We start from the raw sequence: 23,407 nt of genomic DNA on the forward strand, positions 1-23,407 counted from the left end.
AGCATTTGCATTGCCTGTTGTATTTAGTAAACTTCCCTTTTTTAATGTAATCAACCTATTTATGCAGGAAGGAAGAACTAGCTAGCTAGATCTGGGCATTGAAGGGATAATGTGCAAACTGTTCACTGAAACATGGAGCATCAGAGAAGTAGTTTGATTCCTCCACTATTAAATCCTTTAAGGTGTTAAGATTTCTACTAATTATCCCAAGCAAATTTTCACCAATTGAGTTACATTGTGCTTTTTTATCTGCAGAAACTTAGTCAAATATTAGTAAATGCTGCTGATGCTTTGCCTCCTACATGACTGAAAAACTGATTTAATGCCCTTTTTCATTTATAGGTCGTGTACGAACAAAGCTTTCAACCCCTTCTGTTGGTATTGGAAATTCTAAAGCAGATTCCAGAGGACGGAGTAGAACCAAAGTGGTGTCACAATCTCAGCGTATGTATTTTCTGTTCCTCACTTTTACCTGATAAAGAGGCCAAATGCTTAAGCATAAATTCATTGACCAATGGCTACAGTCAAAGTTAATTTTTTTTAAAAAAAGCTACATACTGAGTTGTTGTTCTGTGCCTTAGGTTCATCATCGCCAGACCAAAATGAAGGTATTTTTTTCAGTGTTTTGGGTCAGTGGTATTTGCATGCTTTTCCAATTCATGTTGTTTTTCTCTGGATGTAGTACTAGGTTGGGCCTTAGTTTGCCAATTAAATTAGATGATGTAACAGGAAGTGATATCTACCCTTAAATTGTCTTCAATTATAACTTCTCAACATTCTTTTTCCCCCCTTTCTGACCTCCCCAACACAAAAGATCAGTAAACTTTTACATATGATACATGGACGAGTAATACAGAATTACAAAAGTGTAGGCTGAATGGTGTCCTCAATGTAACCTACAAAACCTAATTTTTCATTTTTAAAAAGTATTTTATCCAGAAATAACCCATTGTCACTTGAAGCTGGGCACTGCTCCAGCTCTTGTTTTTGTGTATCACAACTATTACCTTTACTTAACTCCTCTTTGAAATAAAAATACTGAACCTTCACTTCACAATCAGTTACTTCACTTTACTGAGTCAAAGGTTTAAAACAAGCAATTCAATGTATGTTGGCTAATCCACAGTCATTTTCTCGGTGTGTTTAGTAACCAAAGCAGATGCTACATTTTGCATCTAGCCAAGCACTCATAGTCATTAATTAAAAGGACCTGATTACCTCACGTTCTTTGGCACTGACCTACAGCAGTTTGTCCACAGATCTGATGTCTGCAACAGACATTTTCTGACTAAGCTCTGCAGCTTTTCCAGATCCTTACCTTTGTCTGATAAAGTGAAATGCTATGAAGTTAACAAAAGGAGACAAATTAACAATAAAATTAAAATAAACTACCCAGTCTTGTAATTTGTCAAGTCTTATTGTTCTGAACCCAATAAATTTTATTGGGTTTGAAATTTCCAATACAATTATTTTGCTATCACTAACCAGATGTTATGGGTTCACTTTCTTTTTATTAGAACCCCTTAATAATGTGTTTAATGGCAGAAACATTTGTCCTTATAGCAATGACTACATTTATCATAAGGAGAATTACTTTAGAAGTTAAAAAAGCAGGGATAAGAGTTTCAGGGGTCTTTGGTTTTTTTTTTTCCTGTTAGAGTACTTACCATTCAGTTTTGCATTGCCTTATTTTACAAATACAGTTGATCAAACTCAATGTAGGGCTTGCAGGTTTTATGAAATAAAGCTTTCAAACAATGTGAGCTGACAAATACAATAAAATCTAATAACAGAAGTTCCCTTAAGAGCTTTGACAGTGCTCTAATCCCACAAATGTGTGTAAGATGAGAGCTTGAAAATAAGTGTCATCATTGGCTGTGACAAAAGTTGTGCAAAACTTGGTTTACATATTCATTGTTAAGATGCCTACACTATATCATAGGCAAAGAATATGTGAATTAATAATTTAAGGAGGAGGAAAGGTAACAGTTCCATCAAGTCACTTTTTCCCCCTCTGTGAAAAGCTATAAGCAGTGTCTGTCACACTCTTCTTCTCATTAGCTTTAGGAAAGTTCTGAATTAACCTTTTTGAAAATACCTCCATACTTTGTGTAGGTTTGGTAAATTCTTAAAAAGTGAAGATGTTTAATAAATGTCTGGGGAGGGGTTAAATTTAGGTAGCAACAAGACCTTAGTGACAATCATTATCATATAATATTAAGTAAACTGTACATTCAGAGAAACAAACTGAAGCTTCTTCAGCTTTATATTAATAATGACTGAGGGTTTTTTCCCAAGAGAATTCAGTTTCACACAGTATTAATGTCTGAAGAGATAAGTTAAATTGCTACTGGGATAACTAGATCTGACTGTGTGTGATGTGTGAAAATTAAATGTGTGAGTGCATCTTTACAGCCTTGTGTTGCTACTTCTGTTCAGACCTGATTGCTTCAAATAGCTCACTATAACCTGTCAGTGGGGGAGAACAAGAATCCTGAGATGTTTTAAGGAAGATAAACAGGGCAAATACAAATGGCCAGGCAAAGGAGAATTCTCAGGCACTGTATGCCAGCTGTTTGGGTGATGCTTCTTTATGTGACTGAAAATTTTCACAGCATTGTGTGATGCTTGATGTTTCCATACAGGGGATTGTTTTAGTTCCCCAGCTTATATAATTAAATAATTGCTTCATATTAGAGTTAAGCTTTTACTTTTTTTTTAAACCACTACAGCACAGATGCTTTTCTTAATTTTTGGCTATCTTTTGTTCCAAGATCATTTTATCAAAGACTTGCAAATTTGAATATTTATTAAAAAACCACCTTTTTAGGGTTTCAGAAGCCCCTTCCTCTTCTATTTTTAAATTATCATAAAGTAAATAACCTCATTATTTTATTATCTATGGGAAAAAATGCTTACATTTTTTTCCTCTCCTTTCCTGTTTGGTTGTCAGATAATTCAACAATGTGTGCTAAAATTGCATTACAGTCTTCACTCCAGAGAATTTCTGAATGGAAACGAATTCTTTCTTTTATACTTCAGACTAATTTTAAAGAGGAAAACTTAAAATTCTATGCAAGTCTTTTGAATTGTGCCATTGTGAGTTTGGTTTTTTTTGATCATCCACCGCACTTGCAGTTCAGTTCCTTTACTGTTGTGTCTCAAAAAAACCCCAACTTTAATCTTGTGTGTAATTTTTGTTCTGCTGTTGAACTTCTTGAGCCTTTTTTGGCAATGCAATATTCTTTTAAAGTAATATGCAGGCTACAGTTTCATGTTTAATTGAAATTTAATTCTTCAGTGGCATCAAGTTTTTGATTAGCAAGCTGAAGAATTGTAATTTGCTTGTGCAGCTTTGCTTCATCTGCTTTGTACATGGCATCTGAGTTTAATTCTTCAATTGTGGAAGCTACTTAAAAGCACTGCTTTAGCATAACCCCCTTGTGGCTTTTTTTCCTGTGTGAAATGACTAAAGCTTTCTTATTTCCATTTGCCATCCATTTTTTAATCTGCTCTGCTCCCTCCCTCTTCATGGATTATAAATCCCTACCCTAATCCTGCCTTTACACTTGTTCAGGATCACAGTCTGCTAACCCCATTGGTGGTAAGAGTCTACAGAATTTGTGTGTACATCATTGTTTGATCACCTGTTTGACACACCTCATGTAAGGACCCTATTCAGCAGAAATCGTGGCTCTTTCCCGTGTGCTGCACGTCACTAATTGGGTGTAACGCCATGCAGAAAGCAGTAGTAGAGATGGGAGGGATTTGTCACTTTGAGAGGCTGTTTTAGGAATCTTTCTTTCATCATTCAGCTCACTTAGATCTGCTGCTGGTGGTGGTGCTGACAGGACTGTGCCAGTGCTGTTACTGGCATAATACTTTCAGGGTATTAAGCTTCATTTGGTTTATTTGCACTGCAGTTACTTACACTTTGCAGGTCAGACCGTAGAATGATCAATAATCAGAATGACAGGTTGCATTTCTTCTGTTTATTCTGAGAAGAATAAGTTTTTCAGGTTTCTGACCTATTGAAGAAAATCTCCTACAAGTCTTCAGCACAGTGAAACCTTTTACAATATTTTTATTGTTTTAAAAAGACATAAAGCAGGAAGAAGTCATATCAGGTCTAAGTTGAAATACCTTAATATGAAGAAACTTCCAAACCCTTGATTTTTGCAGCAATTTTATAGGTTTGCTTGTTCTTTTGTTGCTGTAGAAGGTGTGCTTGTTTTTTCCAGGCTGTGTAATATTTTATTTATCATTTCTGCTGAATAGGTCCATAATTTGGAAAAGGGATTTTCCTAAACAATCATTTCAAGTTTATATTCAAACAATGAGTCTGAAAGTATATGCATGGTACATTGTCTTAGATTTCTCCCTTCCACCCAGCATATATTTTATTTTGTTTGGCATTTTGTTTCTTTTCCCATATAGTCAAGCTTTAGTCAACTTTTACCTTTTTTTAAAACGTGCCTCATAAGATGTAACCCATGAAACTCACTGAGATGTTGCATGTTAAGTCTGTACATCTTACAGCATCACTGTGGTCATACAGTTACCTGATTGTTTTTTAAAGATCAATGAGGAGTTCAAATCTGTATGTAATTAACCTTTGATTGAAATTCTGTTTCGCTTTTTATTTGGTCAGATTTCTAGAATTCTACAGCTGGAAACAATTTATCAGCTGGTGGCATAAACCAATTATAGCAAGAGAAGAATGGATTCTTTGTTAGGACTTAGAACTTGAATGTTTTGTAACTGAAATACCAAAGTTTGGAATCAGTGGCCACAGTTTCTGGTAGCGAGGACAGTGTCAGGAGCATTTATATCACTTTGTAATGTACAGTTTCAGTTAACAAAAATATAAGACACTTAAAACATGTCTTGATGAATTATTTAGCTTGTTTAAAGCAATTGAAGATTTTCTCTAATTCATAAGGTAACCGCCACAGAAGTGAACATGAGTGTTTGAATTGTCTTCAGTGGCATTTTATTTAACTTTAGAGAACAGTGCTTGAAGACTCCCTGCTATTAAAAGCAAGGGAGAAGTGTTTAAATGTTGGCGAAATAATGTTATTTTATTCTAACATTGGTTGTATTGGAAGAACTGGGATAATTATGAAATATCCTAGTGTAAAATTGCTCCCTTTAGCTTTCTAACAGGTTATTTTTTCTTTAATAGAAAAGGTGATTAGTGAGACCACATAACTTAAAAAATAAAAACACACCAATGTTCGTGTTAGAGACAGTGGAACTCTTGATGAAGTCCAGAAATACTATTTATGGTTTCTTGAGCTTATCTGGTGCTAAATATTATGTCAGGTGCTTCCTTGCATTGGTAATTTTAACAGCCATGTATGTAGTACTGGAAGAACTTGGACCAAGGCATTCTACTTCATGTTTTTATCTCGTAAGTTTTTCCTGACCATTTCAATATACCACAACTTTCCTAACTAACTTTAAGCATTATTTTCTTTTTAACCATGTTTGTTTATCTCCTGTGCTGTTACTTACATTTATTCATTTTACCTTCAGCTGGCAGTAGATCCGGGTCTCCTGGAAGAGTTTTGACAACCACCACACTTTGCACTGTGAACACAGGAGTTCAGAGAATGTTAGTGAATCCTGCAGCTGCACAAAAACGAAGCAAAATCCCACGAAGTCAGGGATGCAGTAGAGAAGCCAGTCCTTCTAGGTTGTCAGTAGGTAAGAACCACCAAATAATTCTCGGTTTCTTTATAGCTAAGTGCTGGATATCTACAGCTTGTATTTAGTTATAGGTGGATGAAAAAGATAGAATACATACTGATAATCTAAAACGTGGCTGTTTTCTGAGAGTAGTCTTTGATACACAAGACAGTTTGAAATTGAAGCCAAAACTTTAATTTTTTGCTGTCACAATGCAGTAGTTGTTCTTTTCCTCCTTCTCTTTCACTTTTTCGACTTCACCCCCAAAATACCCACATTCATTGAATTTAAGTGTGATACCATTTTGAAAATACGTTCTTCATTACTGTGTGTATCTTCTGCATATGTGTGTGTGCATGTGTGTACTGCTGTGATACTGAAGTGAGTGTTGTGTGTCTTGAACCTTCACAGTATGATCTGATTATACTTCATTGCAAACCTTATTGAAAAATACCCCTTGATTTTAATGGTGTTGCTGTTGTTCTTTGTTTTTTGTTTTGGATTTTTACCTTAGCTGCGTTAAATTTTTTATTTTCCCCCTTTTAGAAAGCTGTGGGTTTTTTCAGTTGAGTTACTGTTGATTAACTTGATCTTGAGCACAAATTCTGAATCAGTACTCGAATGTTGCTTGTTCTCCATCCTTTTCCAAAGGTCTTTCAACCATTCTGTAAAGAGGTGTGTAAAGAAATAATGTCATTGAACTGGCTACACTTAGAGTAATCCAGCACAATCAAGACAGTCTGTAGAAAAGGTTATAACTTACAAAACGTCATAATCCTTGATGTCTTTTCTTAGAAACGCGCCTGTGATCTTATTGCAAAACAGAATTGCATTAAAACTGCAACTTTTCTTATGTCTTCTCCCCTGTGTGCCGCTGTGTTGTCTGTGCCCTGATTCATACTAGCGCGAGGCAGCCGCATCCCTCGACCTAGTGTGAGTCAGGGCTGCAGTCGGGAGGCCAGCCGGGAAAGCAGCAGGGACACGAGCCCTGTGCGCTCCTTCCCGCCCCTCGGTGAGTACCCGCAGCCCCTTGTCGTGCATGGCCGTGTCTGCCCCTCCCTGCGTGCGCCTGACGCATCATCCATGCTCTCCGTGTAGCTTAGCTGGCCACGTGTCTCCCCTTCCTTTGGCTCCCTCCCCACCCGCTCCCGTGGAGAACTGACCAGTGTGTGAATGGGTTGTACACTTGAAACATAGAACACTTGGGTAATGCCAGGCTGAGGTACCAAGTTTAGAAAAGTGTGTGATGCGCAGGGGTCCCATGGTGTAAAGGAGAGCAGTCTGGTCTCTGAAACCCAAGGACCTGAGTTCGAGTCTCAGCAGGGACCGTCCCCTGGCAGTTGAATGCCTCCCAGCCATCCCATCCCATCAGATCTCGGATGCTCAGCAGGGTCAGCCCCCGTCAGTACCGGGGGCTGTGACAGTCCTGAGGACTTCACTGTCACTGTCCAAGCTCGCTTGGCCATGGCAGATGGACCTCAGGACTTAAACGATGGGGGCCAGTTCTGCACACGCTGTGCCTCGCTGGAAGGGCACATGGGGAGAGCCCTTCCCAAATCTGTGTTCACGAAGTCTGGCCATACATACATGCCTTTTCTTGAAAGGTGCTTGTCCTTTTGAGGAGTTTTTTGAAATTGTGTTTCTCTTCTTATTACAGCACTCATTCCTTGGGTGCAGTTACGTAATTCTTTCCTTACTGACCTGCCAGAGCAAAGAACATAGTGTGGCTGTCTTGGCTTGCATCAGATAGTGTGGCTGTCTTGGCTTGCATCAGCAGCTGGGATCAGCTGTTATTCAAAATTGCTCTCTAGTCAGTGTTTTAGTGTACAAGAAATATACTTCTTTAGGCCTCCTTAGCTCTGTTGTCATCACTGTAGTATATGAAGAAATAGTCAAATCTTAACTTTATACCATTCAAGTAAATACGATGCTGCAGATAAGGGGACTGATCTACTGAAACAGAACTGTATTCTGAGACAGCTTTCCATTTTCTAGAAGTGAACAGGGCAGTAGTAAAGACCTTAAACAAGTAAATAAACAAAGTGCAGTTCTAAAGTTTCCTTTTAGTCTGTGTAGAACAAATGATAATTGAAGTAGCGGCTGTTGTTGTGTAAGGAAGAAGAGGAATTAAAAACTTACCATTCACACATGTTTAGTTATATTCAGTCATCATTTCTACAGCTGCTATAAGCAAAAGTTTGGTTTCCACTTAGTATTTCCTCTTATTGGTCTGACACTTAAAAGATTGTACAAGATTGTCAAGCTGTTTCTGAAATGTCAATGACACTTAAGAATATTAGCTTATAATTACTTTAACATATTGATTAAGGACTAGGGAAGTGTCTCATCTCTCATGTAACCATGTTAAAGTTACTGTGAAGTTGGCAGTAAATTTTGATTAAAGTATTTTTTCATATTGGACTTGTGGATTGGGGTTTTTTTGATTGTTTGGTAGTACCAAATTGTGTCTGTAGAGTTGTATGTGAAACTGATGGTGTTACCTTTGTCTGAAATAGTCTTCAGTATGTATCCTTACTTTGTTTGATCAAGGGTAGCTTACAGCTAAGGACTTCCTAATACTAGTTAAACATGGTCTGAAATAGTAAATCTCTGGTTTCTGTGTCAATTTGAGGCACCCATCTGTGTTCCTGATTACCACTGGACGTCTGTTGTGGTCTGTTGAGGCACTATCCTTCCTGCCAGCTGTGGTTTTATTGGGAGAGGACAGATGAACTGAATGAAAGCAGTTTTAGTAACTAATGCTAGTTTGCCCAGATGCTGTTTAATTGGGGAATTACATTAAAAGTAGATGTCATGCAGGATCCACTAGTAAACGTGCATCCTTTGCTAGAACACAGCTGGAAGGCTGTGTTGTAGTACAACATGCCTTCTGTTCTTTTCAAAACAAAGGTATTTTGTAGATGTTTTTGTACTTCTTCAGCTGTCTTACACCTTGATTTAAATGGCATACATGCAAGATCAGATTTACATTTTCTAATTGGTCGAATGCTTAAGAAATCTGTATTGAGCCAATACCATGAGGTCTGTTGCTGGGGTAGATGCCACTTAAGGTTTTATGTTTATTCATGTAGTTCAGTTTATAATTCAGATGTCAAAACAAGCACCTATACAAATAAAATAGGTAGGATTGTCTCATAGCACAGAGAATGAAAGTAACATGTATATGAATGCAGCTTTGTTTAAAAATAAAACCAAACAGCTGTACTTGGAATAAATGAGGATTATTTGAATGATTTCAGTTGCCATTCAGTGTTTTGTTGGACCAGTTTTGTCTTGTGGGATGCTGTTAACTTCTATCAAAAATATGATGTTTTTCGGGGGTGTAAGTGAAAGATGAAATGAGGCAAATTCAGGTCTGTGTGTAGTTTGACATGGGATTGCAGGGGGAAATGTAATTTGTATTGCCTCTCATTCTCAGCACAGAAATTTCTGCTTAGAAATGCAAGTAAATAAAACGCTTTTTATCCCACTTCAGGGCATAAAATGACCCAAATGCTACATAATTGCTTCACTGTATATATTGGTATGAAGTTTCTGTGTAATCTCACATCTCAGTGTAGTGTTCTAAGCTGAGAAGAAGAAAGGGATTTGTAATGTATATAGAAGTGTCTATCTAGTTATATATAGTTAGTGTATCAGACTAATTTAGTTTCTGTATCTCAGCTAAGAAATTATCTTACTGTGAGTCCATTTAAAATCTTATTTTTATTCATCTTTTAAAAAAATGAAACAGCAGAAGTGCACAATTTCTGCAATTTGTGGGATACAAAGAATATTCTTGAAAATATGCTTTGCAGTGAGGTTTGTTTCACCCAATTTAGTGCTTTCTTTAGAGAACACTAATGAACTGTAGTAACTAACACAAGTGTTTTAATTTGACATTTTATTTATTTAAATAAAACAATAATTACATGAGTTATGAACTGTATTGACTTATTTAACTTCTAATTTTACTTGGATAATTTTAGCTTTTGTTTGCCTAGTGCTGAGTTTTAACTCAGGCTGTGTTACCTACACATAGGCAAGAACTCAGGTGTACTTGGATTGTCAGCTGCTGGCACAGAGGGTTCCTGCAGGAGTCACTTTTTGCAGATGATGTTTGATACATGAGCTCTCCCTGTGACTTGAGCACATGGAATTGAGTTAACTCTACAATGCAAGACCAGTATCAGTGCACTGATAATCATGAAAAATAACTAAAAAGTTCTGTGTGAGAGTGTGTGTGTGTGTGTCTGTGAACCTTTTCTTCTTTGAACTTAAACATACTTGCTTTTACCCTGCTCTTAATCTTTTAAATTAAACAAAAAGTTATGCATGAAACATCCAGTGTACATAAAGCTGTATAATCATGTCATATATAATCAAAGAACTTCTCTGGAGATTTTTGCTGCTTTGTAATACTCGGTTTCATGTGCTTAAGCTGAATCTTTTCAATAGTCTCTTGTTCATCTGAGCAGCTATTGCAGCACTTTGATTCCATGGTCATAGATAGGGTTTATATAATCCTGTTATTGCAGCTTCCAGACATCACTCCAGATCTACTGGTGCCCTCTACGCTCCTGATGCTTATGGGGCCACAGGTGAAGGATGAGTACACTTTGCTGTCATCTGTGCAGTCATCCTGGATTTTTTTTTTCCCCACCCACTTGGTTATTCTCATAGTCCAGTTTTAGAAAGCCTTATTTATATTAATTTGAGTTTGTGGTTTTAATAACCCAGATAGATGTGTTTATGTTGCTAGATCTTGTTTCCACCCTCATGTTCCAATGTTAATCCTTTTTTTCCTTAACAACAATCATTTTATTTTTACTTGCAGCAGAACTTTTTTTAGTTTTCCATTTTTTTAGTATTTGTAGCACATTCTTTATGCATGTAGTTTTCTAATCAGCAGTCTCAATAGCCTTCCTATTGTATTTGCTTTCCTTTCAAACGAAAACAAAAACCCAAAATGAAGAAGACATTAATTTAAAAAAAACCAAAAAACACATTCTTTCAATTAAAACCATTGTTTTGTAGGGGTTTGTTTTTCCCATATGATATTGGAATAGAATGTTTGTGGATTACTGGTTCTTACTTCTCACTGTACCACTATAGACTTTTCAGAATGCAAATAACCATTATTTTAGTCACTGCATAATTTACTAAAAATATTAAGCAAATGTTTCTTCTGCTTGGGTTTTTCGTGAGTGTGATACTAATGTCCCAGGTTGCTCTTCTGACTGAATTCTTTATATCTCTTTTTGTTGTTGGAACAGGCACTGGCTTTGGAATTAGTCAGTCGAGCAGATTGTCAGCATCAGTCAGCGCCATGCGGGTTCTGAACACGGGTTCTGACGTGGAGGAGGCAGTAGCAGATGCTTTGGTAAGAATCTCACACTTGCTCTTTGTGGGTTACAGGCTCTTAAAATGCTTGGTACCTGTACGTTAAAGTATGCAAAAGAACTTGTTGTTTGTTATTTTATTGGCTTTTTGGTGGGGAAAAAAAAAAGAGCAACTTGAGTTGCTGGAGCTGCAAGTATTGGAATTTTTACTGCCTACCATAAGCCTGGGTTGGGTTTGAAGTTTTTCAAATGGCATATGGGTTTGATGCTGAAGAGAGAAACTGATAGCTGGGCAGGTGTGGTTTCTCCCCAGCCAGCAGAAAGGGTAAAACGCTGGAAAAGTCATGGAGTTGAGATAAAGACAGCTTAATGAGGAAACCAAAAGCTGTGCACACAAGCAAAGCAAGACAAGGCATTAATTCCCTGCTTCCCATGGGCAGGCAGGTGTTCAGCCTTTCCAGGGGAGCAGGGGCCCATCATATGTAACAGTGACTTGGGAAGACAAACACCATCATCCCAAACATCCCCCTCTTCCTCCTTCTTCCCCCCATTTTATATACTGAGTGGGATGTGCCGTGGTCTGGAATATCCCTTGGGGTGACCTGTCCCAGCTGTGTCTCCTCCCACCCTCCTTGCCAGAGTGGCAGTAGGACAAACAGAAAAGGCCTTGGCTCTGTGTGAGCCCTGCTCAGCAATAACAAAAACGTCACTATATTATCAGCCCTGTGTTCAGCACAAATCCAAACCACAGCCACATAGCAGCCACTGTGAAGGCAATTAACTCTCCCCCAGCCAAAACCAGCAGAGCAGGCAGCATTTCATAACATTAATTTTTGTTTTCTTTTACTTTCAAAATGTTACACTGGAGTTAAAACTGGTTATGCCATTCTCTTTTTTAACCTTTACTGTTCTTTAAAGGGTGGGTTGGGCTCCTCCACCTCCCTGCCCCATTTAGCCAAACTGAACACATCATGTGTTTTACTGTTCTGACATTTCCATCAGCAAGCTGAAATCTTCAGTTAGTTTAAAATACTGATGCAATGAATCTGATTCATTTTTATCAGGTATTGTATACTATTTGCATATCATTAAATACTTGTAAGTACCTCTCTTCTAGTTACCAGAATGCTTTAAGGAAATTGTTACTGCTCGGTTTTAAGAAAAAAAAATGGTTGGAACGTTAGTAAAGAGCCCTACAAATAAGAAAAGGTAATTATAGCCAGACATAACTAGATAGAGAGAAAAAAATTTCAAAGGAAAAAATCTTAAAAATTCATATTTTATTATGAGAATTTATTGATTTCTTGCTTAATATTTTTTTTCTCTACACCTAAGTTTAAAATTTGTATGCATTCACTGGCACAGAGGTCAGGATATCTCTCAAATCTTGTCTCAGAGGTCATGGTGGAGTCAAGTGGGTTTTCCCCTCTCTGATATTACAAACTTGAAATTAGCATTGATGGGGAATACTGATTAGTAAGCTGGTAGTCTTTTGGAATAGGAAACATCTGAAAAACAGTCCATGAACATGAAAGCTTTCTGGCTATAATTTGAAAGCCTGTGCTGCAGATCTCTCCACACTGGTGCTTCATGAAGGGTATCTTAGTCCTGTTAGCAGCCTCCTGCCTTACTCAGATTTAGTCAGGCAAAGTACATAGTAGGAATAGAAGTTGAGGAGACAGTTATGTTTCCAGTGGCAGCTCTTGAGGCTTGAACGTGTCCTTCTTAGTTGAAGCAAAAGTTTGTTCATAGAAACTGATCTGTATTACCTGGCTCCAAAATACCATGATGCTTCTAGAAATGTTAGAAGAAAGTTAGTTTGTATATTTTAGATAGAATCTGGTATTATAAAGGTGGATAAAGAACCATCATGTTTTATTGTAGTATTTGCTTGCCTGGTTCCTTGCTGTGCTCTGAGTGTACAGGTTGTCCTGTACAAGTGGCTCCATTTAGATGGAACCTGTGTTGTTTTATCATAGACTGAAGACTCACTTTCATAATGGTGATTTTGAAAGGTAGAATGTGGAGTCCTGACACCTGTAATGCAAAAATAAAAAGCAGTCCAGATTGTACTGCTGGTTTTTTTATGATATGGAGAATACTCAACCACATTTAATACTGCCTAAGCCAACAAGGTGTCTCTCTTCTGGTATGAGGTGCAGCAGTAATGGTGATCTTTACATATTTTTGTCTTTAATACAGTCATTGGCATTTCAGATTAATTTCTTTAAAAACCATTTGTTTTCCTTATGGTGTCTCTTTTCAAAAAGGTGTCTTTGTGATTTTTCCCTTCCTTTATTCTCCTACACATGTATGTATGCTCATTCTGCTGGCAATAAGCCTGCTTGTTGTCTGATGTATTGACTACTTTGTATTGTGATATCCTTTAAGTTATTGCATAGTTAAAAATGAGAACCCTCTGCAGAAGGCAATGGTTATTAAGGGGAAAACAATCACACAACTGCTTCTTTGAGTACGTAACAAATTTTTAACTGCTCGATTCAGCTCCAAAATTTGAATGGCAAGACCTGTTTTGCAGAGCTGTGTGTTTTTCCTTTTATGATAAATCACTTTTTTATTTTTCTCTGGCCGTTGGCATGTTGTATTTTGTTTTGTTGGCTTGGTTTTGGTTTTAAGGGATTTGGAATTTTGCATTATGTAATCGATTTTTTTTGTAGAATGTTGCTGTAGTCATTGTTGCACTGACAAAAATTAGATACTGAAGTTAGAGAAGTTGATGAGAAAATAAAGTTTAAATGAAGGTTTCATACAATTGACTGCATGTGTTAAGTCTTCATGCTCGAAGATCTCTGACACAAAGACTTTGACAGAAGTCTTTGTGACCAACCAGCAGATGACATGTACTATTTCTGTGGAAGAAAGTAGCAAACCACTTCTTGTCACTGTGTGATATGCTGGTTAAACACAGAGAGTAGGAACAAAATTTGCAGTAAGTCTGTGTGTTGTCCAGTGGCAGGGAGTTTGCTAGTGACAATGCTGCTGTGCCTCACCTTCCTGTTCTCAATTTCTGTTTCTTTTCAATAATTTACTGCTAACAGCTCTTAGGAGACATACGGACTAAGGTATAGAAACTATTTTTCTTCTTCAATAGTTTAATATTTTGCTATTAACATGTTCATGTTTGATACAAAGTAAGTTAAAATGACAGAATATGTATATTTAGACCTGATTCTTACATCCTGTAGCATATATATAGTGAAATAACTAACTTTAAGCACAGAGTCTTTATGTCCCCCTGTCCTGCAGTTTTGTGGGGTTTTGCCAGTAAACCTGAAGTGAAACCTTTTGTCAAACGTATGTCTTCTCTGCATTTGCTTTGCTTTTATATTTGGAATACTGTGCAAGCCATACTTTAAAATACTTTCACTAACTTGGTTTGACCTGCTGAATAGTTGGAGCCACTTGTTCCCTGCAGAGAGTGGGGGTCACCCCAGTGATTTACCTGTTGGTCTTTCTGTGGGTTGTGGGGATGTTGCTGTGTCTGTGCAAACGCCGGTGCTGACGGGTGGTGTTTCTGTGCAATAGAAGAAGCCTGTGCGAAGGAGATACGAGTCCTATGGGATGTACTCAGACGACGATGCCAACAGTGATGCTTCAAGTGCCTGTTCGGAAAGGTCCTACAGCTCCAGGAATGGAAGCATCCCAACGTACATGAGGCAGACAGAGGATGTGGCAGAGGTCCTGAACCGCTGTGCCAGCACCAACTGGTCGGAGAGAAAGGAGGGCCTTCTGGGCCTGCAGAACTTACTGAAGAACCAGAGAACTTTAAGGTAAGGAGACTTGGTAATAGAGAAAATACTTTATTTCAAAGTTGTTGAGAGGCAAAGAGAGAGGGAAAGCAGGGTGTGTACCTGTGAGAGGAAGATGAGGGAAGGAAGGATGACCCTGAGATTAGCTCAGTTGGTCAAAACTTGGGTTCAATCCCCTGTATGTGCCATTGACTTAAGAGTTGGACTTGATGATCCTTGTGGGTCCCTTCCAACTCAGAATAGTCTGTGTGAGTTTGTGCGTGAACCTTTTCTCACTACTGCCCAACAGTGCATATTTATATACTAAATATAAATGTATGTCATGACTTCAAAACTAAAGAGAGTTCTTGCAATGCAAAAGATTCCTAAAGTGCTTGCATCTTGTATTAATGGCAGGCCTTTATTTTATGTATTTATCTTGTAATTAATTTTTTGTTATTTTTATAATTTGGGGGTTATTTATTCAGAAGCAGCTGTTTGCTACCTGCTACTAAAAACACCTTTTTCATTATCTGCCCTACTAAAATAGTTGGGAATGGTATGATGTATGAGAGAGTTTATAGAGATGCTTCTAGGTTAAAAGTCATTTTAGACAAAATCTAGTATGCATTTATACATGTCTTAAAATGCTTTTTCTCTGCTTAATTTGCTAGATTATGTGATTCAATATTTACAGTTGATTTTGCTGTGCTTTAGTGTTCTAGTAGGACCAGCCATGGCATTGACTAATGTACTGTTGTCACTTTGACAGTCGTGTTGAGTTGAAAAGGTTGTGTGAAATCTTCACAAGAATGTTTGCTGATCCTCACAGTAAGGTATGTTTAGGTTTATCTTATTTTCAGTAAGTGTTTGACAATATATATTAATAGAAAGGCTGTTATGTAAATTATGTTTGTGATATTTGCACATGCAGAGTTTGACAAGCCTAGAGTAGTCAATGGTATCTAATTTCATTAATTTAATTTGTAATTTTGAACAAGATAAATTTTTCACCTTTCTCTGCAGGATCATTGAAATGAAGTAAATATTAGTGTCGAATAAAATGTGTTGAAGTAGTTCAGCAGTTTGTGCTCAGAACTTGCATTTTTAAGTCATGTTGTTTACATAGGCCACTTAAACATGAGTGGAGGTTTTCTCAGTTAGAAACAAAAGGCTGTACAGCAGTTTAAATTATAAAGAATGTGGTCTGACTAAATCATACATAGTCTGATAAGCTATGCCAAATGTGCACTTACTTATTTTCCAGAGTATTTTGCATTATCATAGCTTACATGTCATCCTTGAATTTCATAAATAGGACTGGTAGTTGAGACTGGTCAATAATTTTTGCATCATTGTTAGTATTCAATAAGGAGACTATACTGTGGTATAAAAGAAAATGCAATGTTTTATTCAGTTCTACCTAGGTGGAGGTTCAGTGTGGATGATATAACAAGGAGAATAATCTGTTTTTCTAAGACCATTAAAATCTTTTTAACTGAGTTACTTCACATGATAGCACTTTCAATATTTTTGTGGGAGGTGGGTCACTAGTACAGCTTGATGTATGTTGCAGTTTCTCATAGCAGAAGGACTGAAGCTAAGTAAGGAGCCTGATAAATGGTATCATGTAAAAAGGTCCCCCAAAAAACCCCATGTGATGTCATATTTCATTACAATTATAGGTTTGTTTGGAAGGAACCTTACCTTTTATGTTGAGTATAAGATATTCTGTTTTGTATTCATATTTCAGAATTGATAAAATGATAATCCAGATAAATTCAGAGCAAAGTATTATTTCAAAAGTACTGGCTTTTCCCAGCAGAATTCTGAAAAGCTACTTTGATTATGCAATACATTTTACATATTTTTAAGTCTTCCTTGTTGCTTCTATGGAAAATAAAATTCAGAGTGATGAGAAGTCTTGAAGGTTAACGTAGTGGTTTTTATCTGTCCTTACTTTTCCTGCTGGAAAAAGTGACTTAGCTGCCTTCTCTGACACCATGTATTTTGGAAAAAACTTGCATTGCAGACAAAAATATGATGTTAAACTTACATACTGCAGAAATCCAGAAGAAAAGACTAAATCAAGCAGTTGAAGAGAAGAAAACATTCCAAAAGGGAAAACTGAAGGAGGACAAAGAAAACTAAATGTTGAAATACTACTGGTTTTTTTTAAGTGAAGTAATGACAAAATTGTGAATAGCAGCTTGGTTTAATTTTGCTTGTTCTGTGTTAATTAGTATTGCAGCAGTCCAGCTGTCCTGGAGATTCCTTCTGTAGTGGAGGAGCCAGGGAAGGATGATGAAAGTGTTCCAAAAGTCAGTTGGGTGTGCCAGAAGAACATTTTACCTGATCGTTAAGCCTTTAGGAATGTTACATTGAGTTGTTCTAGTTGATTGTTTTGCTTTGTTTACTGGGCATTTTGACATAACATTCCTTTGAGTTTGAAAACTATTATGGCACCTGTGGTTCTCCTGCTCCACTCACTGGAACCTGCTTTTTGGTGTTGCAAAACTATTGATTGTTACTGGTATATTATCAGAATGATCCTTTAAAGGTTAAGGGTTCATGAGCTCTGATTTTTAACTCACATACAGCCACATAAATTTCATCTTAGACTCTCCTTGGGTGTCTGTAGGAATTGCTCTGTCATCACTTTTGTGTTGTTTTGGTTTTTTTAAGGTTTACTTTTAGCATGATAGCTGGATGTAGGGAGTTACATGGAAAAAGAGATAAATAACATTTGGAGGAGAAAATGGGAGAATGATTTGAAGTACATGCCAAGTGCTTATTTCAAAAAATACTTTGGGTATCCCAATAAAATTACTAAATTTATCATAAAAGTTATTTTGAAATACCTTTTTTGTTTTATTTTGTTTTATATTCCATACAGGAACTTTGTATTGATGGCCACTAATTTGTGTGTTTTTATCTTTTTCCCTTTTTTGTTGTTTTTTGTTTTGTTTTGTTTTGTTTTTGTTTCGTTTTGCATGCTGTCCCCTGTGTTGGAACTCTCTTTAGAGAGTAAGTTGGTTCAATATTTGCTGGAAGCCTAACCTTACTTGCATGAATGTGCAATTAACCCTTTTTCTCTATTTTTCTTCCCCAAAGAGTTCATGCAGTGTCAAGCCTTTTGCAATCATAAAATGCTATATATACAATTAGTAAACTGTGTGGTAAATTTTCGAGATGTGCTTTATCTACTAATTAATTGACATTGTTTGGTTCTGCATTCCTGCTTTATATTGTGGTGGTTGGCACATCTGAAATAATTCACTTTAAATGTAGATCACTTAAAATTATTTTCATATCTATTTATGTTTTCCACTATCAAATTATCAAAAACTTCAGCTTCAGATGGTTAATTTCAGAATTTTAATTTACATTCATAAAAATGGGAACTGCAGTTTTTGCAGTATCCACATACATTGTTCAGCATACAGGAGGTTGGTTGAGTTCCATTTTCCATTCCAAATTCATCCTTTACACCTTAAATGCTCTTTCAGCCTCGTGAAATTGTTCATGCTTTGGTTTAAGACAAAATTGTATTAGTTCGAGGTTTTTAAATAAAACACAATGACGCATTTGAGGTTTTTTCCAAACCTTCACTGTGGTAAACCTAAAAACAAACAAAACCCGAAAACTGAGTCCTCATTAAGTGTCTTTTTAAACATCAGCACAGGATTTTTAGAGTACTTCTGCCATAGTGATTGATATTCACTTCATAATGATTTCAAATTAAACCACTTTACATGTTTGGAGTATCATAACTAGTCAGTCCCCGTTACTCCATCAAATGAGAAGTTGTGACCACTTTGTTCAACCTGTGTGTTTTAATGGAGAAGGTTTGTGTCAGTGTCTGCAGACTCAGAGAAACAGGTACACCTTTAAATTCTGCTGAGCTGTCTAGTTTAATTTGAAAGGTTTTGAATACAGTCATAAGATCCCCAGTGTAATCTTTATAGCACCAGGTTTTGGGGTTTTTTTGTTGTGTGCCGCAGTGCAGAGTACTTTCCCCTTGTTTTAGGGCTGTGAAATCCAAAGGCTGTCACATTACAATACAGAAAGTACTTCCTGCTTTGCTTTGCCTCTGTCTTTGTGCCCACTGCTTTGTGCATCCACAAAGTGATGTATTTTTTCAGTTTAGCCTAATTTAGGACATATCTCCAATCCCACACATAAAATTTTTGTGCCACTACTGGAAGGGTAGAATCACAGAATCATAGAATCAATTGGGTTGGAAAAGACCTCCAAGATCATCAAGTCCAACCCTTGGTCCAACTCCAGTCCCTTTACCAGATCATGGCACTCAGTGCCACGACCAATCTCACCTTAAAAACCTCCAGGGATGGGGAATCCACCCCCTCTCTGGGCAGCCCATTCCAATGCCTGATTACTCCCTCTGTGAAGATTTTTTTTCTGATCTCCAACTTCAATTTCCCCTGGCAGAGCTTGAGCCCGTGCCCCCTTGTCCTGTTGCTGAGTGCCTGGGAGAAGAGACCAACCCCCACCTGGCCAGAACTTCCCTTCAGGCAGTTCCAGACAGTGCTGAGGTCACCTCTGAGCCTCCTCTTCTCCAGGCTAAACAGCCCCAGCTCCCTCAGCCTCTCCCCACAGCACTTGTGCTCCAGTCCCTTCTCCAGCCTCGTTGCTCTTCTCTGGCCTCGCTCCAGCACCTCAATCTCTTTCCTGAACTGAGGGGCCCAGAACTGAACACAACACTCAAGGTGTGGCCTCCCCAGGGCAGAGTCCAGGGGAAGGGTCACTGCCCTGGGCCTGCTGGCCACGCTAGTTTTGATGCAGGCCAGGATCCCATTGGCCTTCTTGGCCACCTGGGCACACTGTTGGCTCCTGTTGAGCTTCTTGTCCCTCAGTCCCCCCAGGTCCCTCTGCCTGGCTGCCCTCCAGCCACTCTGTGCTCAGCCTGGAGTGCTGCAGGGGGTTATTTTTAAAGCTCAGACCTGAATACAGATTTGCACAGATAGCACAGGACTTGACAATTTTTTTTTCTACAATTTTTAACGTCGTTTCCCCCTACAGAGTGGTTAATTAAAGTAGCTAATCCTAATAGGCTTTATATTGAGTAGGATTTGAATTGTTTTGTTTCGAACTTGGATTTTCAGTATTTAAGATGTCTGTTAAAGGATTCTCCTTAGTCTTCAGTAGATCCTGAGAGAATCACAGAATACCTGATTAGAAGGGAACCCTCAAGGATTATCTAGTCCAACTTTTCTTGACAAAAAGAATCTGAAATTTTTTTTTTCCAGTGTCAATTTTGAGGCACTTTAAAAGATACTTATATGGATTTTTTTCCACTTTATGGTGTGAATTTGCATACCCTGACTTGATTATCAACATGAAAAGAGACTGAAATTCCTCAGCAAAGAAGGAATGTGCCACCTGCTCCATGCTTGGGTCAGTGCTGTGGAAGCAAGTCCACTTCCACAGACTCATTTCTGCAGCCACATGGGGTGTGATCACAGTTGGTGTGTACCGTTGGGAAGGTACCATTTTCAGCCCAAACACCTATTTTTCATGTCAGAGAAACACGAAGCCCTTGGCCCACACTTGTATAGAGCACAGGCATCGTGATTTCACTGTAAGTCTTGAAAAACCCCTTAAAATCAGTGAGATAGACTAAAATAATTGTTTAACAAAGTTACCTATTCCTCATACCCTCCTTTACCTCTTCCCTCCAAAAAGTCCTTCTTCCTCATGTGAATGCTGAGATTACTGTACATACAAAAATATATGTTTTTGTTGGTGGGTTTTTTTGGTGTTCTTTTTTAACTAATGCAAACTTTTCAACATTATTTGTTGAGAAGAACACAACAGATATCATGTTGTTGAAAAGACAAAAGTGCTTCTGTGTTTTAGACACCTGCCAATCTGAAACGTATTGTGGCTTTTTTCCCTACTGTTGTGAATAATTTTGTGTTGGGATACCTGCAATGGTAGAAGAATCCTGTTCTGTTCCACAGATATTTTATGTAAAGGAACTGGCCAGCTTTCATGATTTTGAAGTATTTAGCAATGCAGACATTTGCAATTAATATTTTGCTGTAGAATTGTAGCAGCTTTTTTGTTTTTAAAGAGAAAGTATTTTTGTAGTCTTTGAGGAATATGGCAAACCAACTCAATGATAAAGCTTGAAAGGGTAAAAACTGAAGTTTTACTGGAAAAATTGAGGTTGCGCCAGCCATCACAGTAAGCATTTCTTTTCTTGACGAAACTGCATGGAATACCTAATTGTCAAACTTCTGCAGAAGTCGGCTAACATTTCCAATATACTCTTGGATCAAAATCCAGTGAAAAAGCAAGGCAGATTTCTTTTCTTTTCCTTTATTTTTTTCCTGCTTGGCTGCAAAACACTGCCTTTCTCTGCCTTTGATTCCCTTACTGCTTTCTTCTCTGTGTGTAAGTTCAGCATACGTCAGTGTCACCTCCTCTTCTGCCCCATCCTACCCTCTTTCCATCTTCTTCTGCCTTGTAGGTGTTCAGTATGTTTTTGGAGACTCTGGTCGACTTCATTCAGGTCCACAAAGAAGATCTGCAGGACTGGCTGTTTGTGCTGCTGACACAGCTGCTGAAAAAAATGGGGGCTGATTTGCTTGGGTCTGTACAAGCAAAAGTTCAGAAGGCACTTGATGTCACAAGGTAATGAGTTCTTAAAAGGTAACACTGATAGAGTTGTTAATAATGGAAGAAATTAATTGTTAATAATAAAATAAAGTTGTTAGTAGCACAAGAAAAAGATTCCAAACCCTTGTGCTACTTCCAGGTTTTTGCTTTTTCTTTGTGTTGTATAATTCTTGGAAAATGTAAAGCTCATAACAGATCATGAAACTTCACTAAACCATAATGCTTAAGCATCTTGGTTTCCTAAATGATCCTCAGTTAAAAGGATCTGAACCCTTAATGCTGAACAATTGATCTGATACTGCTTATCTGGTTCCAAAATGTGCATCTGAGCCATGTATGATTGTTGTCTTGCCCTGTGTTCAGTGATGCAGAAATTGTGTTTAAACCTCCTTATTTTGTTGTGAAAGTCTTACTGGAATATCCATCTCAGTCAGCACAACATTTAAGGAGTTAGGCAGTAATGGATTTGCTTACTGTCATCCCTCCATTCTCCCCAGACTTCACTAAGAGTCTGATTCCAAAATGATCTTTGTGATTTTGGGGACTGTCCGAGGTGCCCATCCTGATTAGTTTTGTTTCCAAATGGAAGCTGGGCTGGAAGGGCTCTGGGCCTTGTTGTCATGCCCCATTCTCATGGTTTGAGGCCTCTGCTGAACCTCTTCAGTGCCAGATGGGCCGGGAAATCTGGGGGAGGGTGTGGTGTGTTTTGCAGGGAGACAGGGAATGTGTCTGAGAGGTCAAATACAGCATCAACAAAACCAACACCAAGTTCTTTTAGAAGTACTAAAGCTTTTCTTTATTGAAGAGAGGGAGGGCTGACTTCATGCTTCTCAAAAGGTATTTAACGAAAATTTCACATGACTTAACATTGTTTTGTTTGTTTACAGGGAATCTTTTCCAAATGACCTCCAGTTCAGTATTTTAATGAGATTTACTGTTGACCAGACCCAAACACCCAGCCTGAAGGTAAGACCTTTCAGGCTTGCCTTGCAAACAGAAATCTTCATTGATAGACATTTGCTTATCTTAATGTTTGAGATTGGAATGTTTTTTTTTGTTTTGTTTAAAAACTAAGGAAAAAAAAAGGTTTTCAATTAGTGGACTTTGTTTTTGTAAACTTTCAGACAGTCAAGCCAGCACTACAGGACCAGCTTCGCTCTTTTGGGAGCTCAAAGGTTTTTGTCTGAATTATTGTCTTTATTCTTAACCCTCTGTGAAACTCTTACAGTGTTTCCAATAATTTTTATTTGAATGCATTCATATGCTGCTACTAACCTTGGCAAGAAACTTGAAGCATGCAGATGTTCAGTTTTAAATGTGACAATAGTATGAAAATGTTTGCTGCAAGAGAGATCTAATAAAACCACAGTACAGTAAAAATGAGCAACAAAAATGTGGCTGCCTAACATCCAGCTGGTTATGCAAACTCACTCTTACCAAGTCTTCTCTAATTTTATGTTTGTGATTTCCCAATCTTTTTGTCCCAGTTCACATATATATATTTATTTTCCTGTGTTTGGCCGGATGGGTCTTGAAGATATTTTAAATTATTCTAACATTGATATGGACTTCAGTTACTGCATTAAAAATCAGCTCCCTTTCTGGTACACTGTTCTGGAAGCAGTGTGTAACTTTATATGTACACACACTTTTTCCTAAGAATCCTGCCAGCATAACTGAAAAGTAAAATTATATTCTGTAATACATTTGCAGTTCCAAAGAGAGTTGATTTTAGTATAAATACATCAAATCTTAAGATTTATGAGTGATGTGAAAGGGGAAATAACAAGCATATGATAACTGGCATTTTCTGCTCTATCCTGCACGAAATATTTTTACACAGTTTGATACTGCACAAGGATATGACTCTTCCCAAGTTATGTTGAACCTAAAGTCACATGAATATACCTTTTTTGTCTACAATACAGTAAAATTTACCTTTTAAGCTTTTGAGGACAGTTGATACGTTGCCCACTGTTG

The 23,407-nt window shown here is 37.6% G+C and overlaps 1 protein-coding gene across 50 annotated transcripts in view; it reads left to right on the forward strand.

The window, feature by feature from the left end:
- The window catches only part of CLASP2 (cytoplasmic linker associated protein 2), a 156,441-nt gene that overhangs the window by 108,705 nt on the left and 24,329 nt on the right, over positions 1–23,407 (forward strand). For 7 of the 50 annotated variants that reach the window (XM_071561468.1, XM_071561469.1, XM_071561474.1 and 4 more), the window contains 13 exons: positions 343–444; positions 582–608; positions 3,578–3,604; positions 5,539–5,709; positions 6,596–6,703; positions 10,230–10,292; positions 10,968–11,074; positions 14,093–14,116; positions 14,580–14,824; positions 15,555–15,618; positions 21,279–21,442; positions 22,315–22,393; positions 22,552–22,602. In XM_071561468.1, coding sequence (XP_071417569.1) covers positions 343–444; positions 582–608; positions 3,578–3,604; positions 5,539–5,709; positions 6,596–6,703; positions 10,230–10,292; positions 10,968–11,074; positions 14,093–14,116; positions 14,580–14,824; positions 15,555–15,618; positions 21,279–21,442; positions 22,315–22,393; positions 22,552–22,602 — 1,232 coding nt within the window. The remainder of the gene's footprint in view (positions 1–342; positions 445–581; positions 609–3,577; positions 3,605–5,538; positions 5,710–6,595; positions 6,704–10,229; positions 10,293–10,967; positions 11,075–14,092; positions 14,117–14,579; positions 14,825–15,554; positions 15,619–21,278; positions 21,443–22,314; positions 22,394–22,551; positions 22,603–23,407) is intronic. The other 43 variants (XM_071561483.1, XM_071561519.1, XM_071561509.1 and 40 more) reach the window with 26 other exon arrangements.

The sequence above is a fragment of the Pithys albifrons genome, chromosome 7, assembly GCF_047495875.1.
Source record: "Pithys albifrons albifrons isolate INPA30051 chromosome 7, PitAlb_v1, whole genome shotgun sequence".
Taxonomy (NCBI): Eukaryota; Metazoa; Chordata; class Aves; order Passeriformes; family Thamnophilidae; genus Pithys; species Pithys albifrons.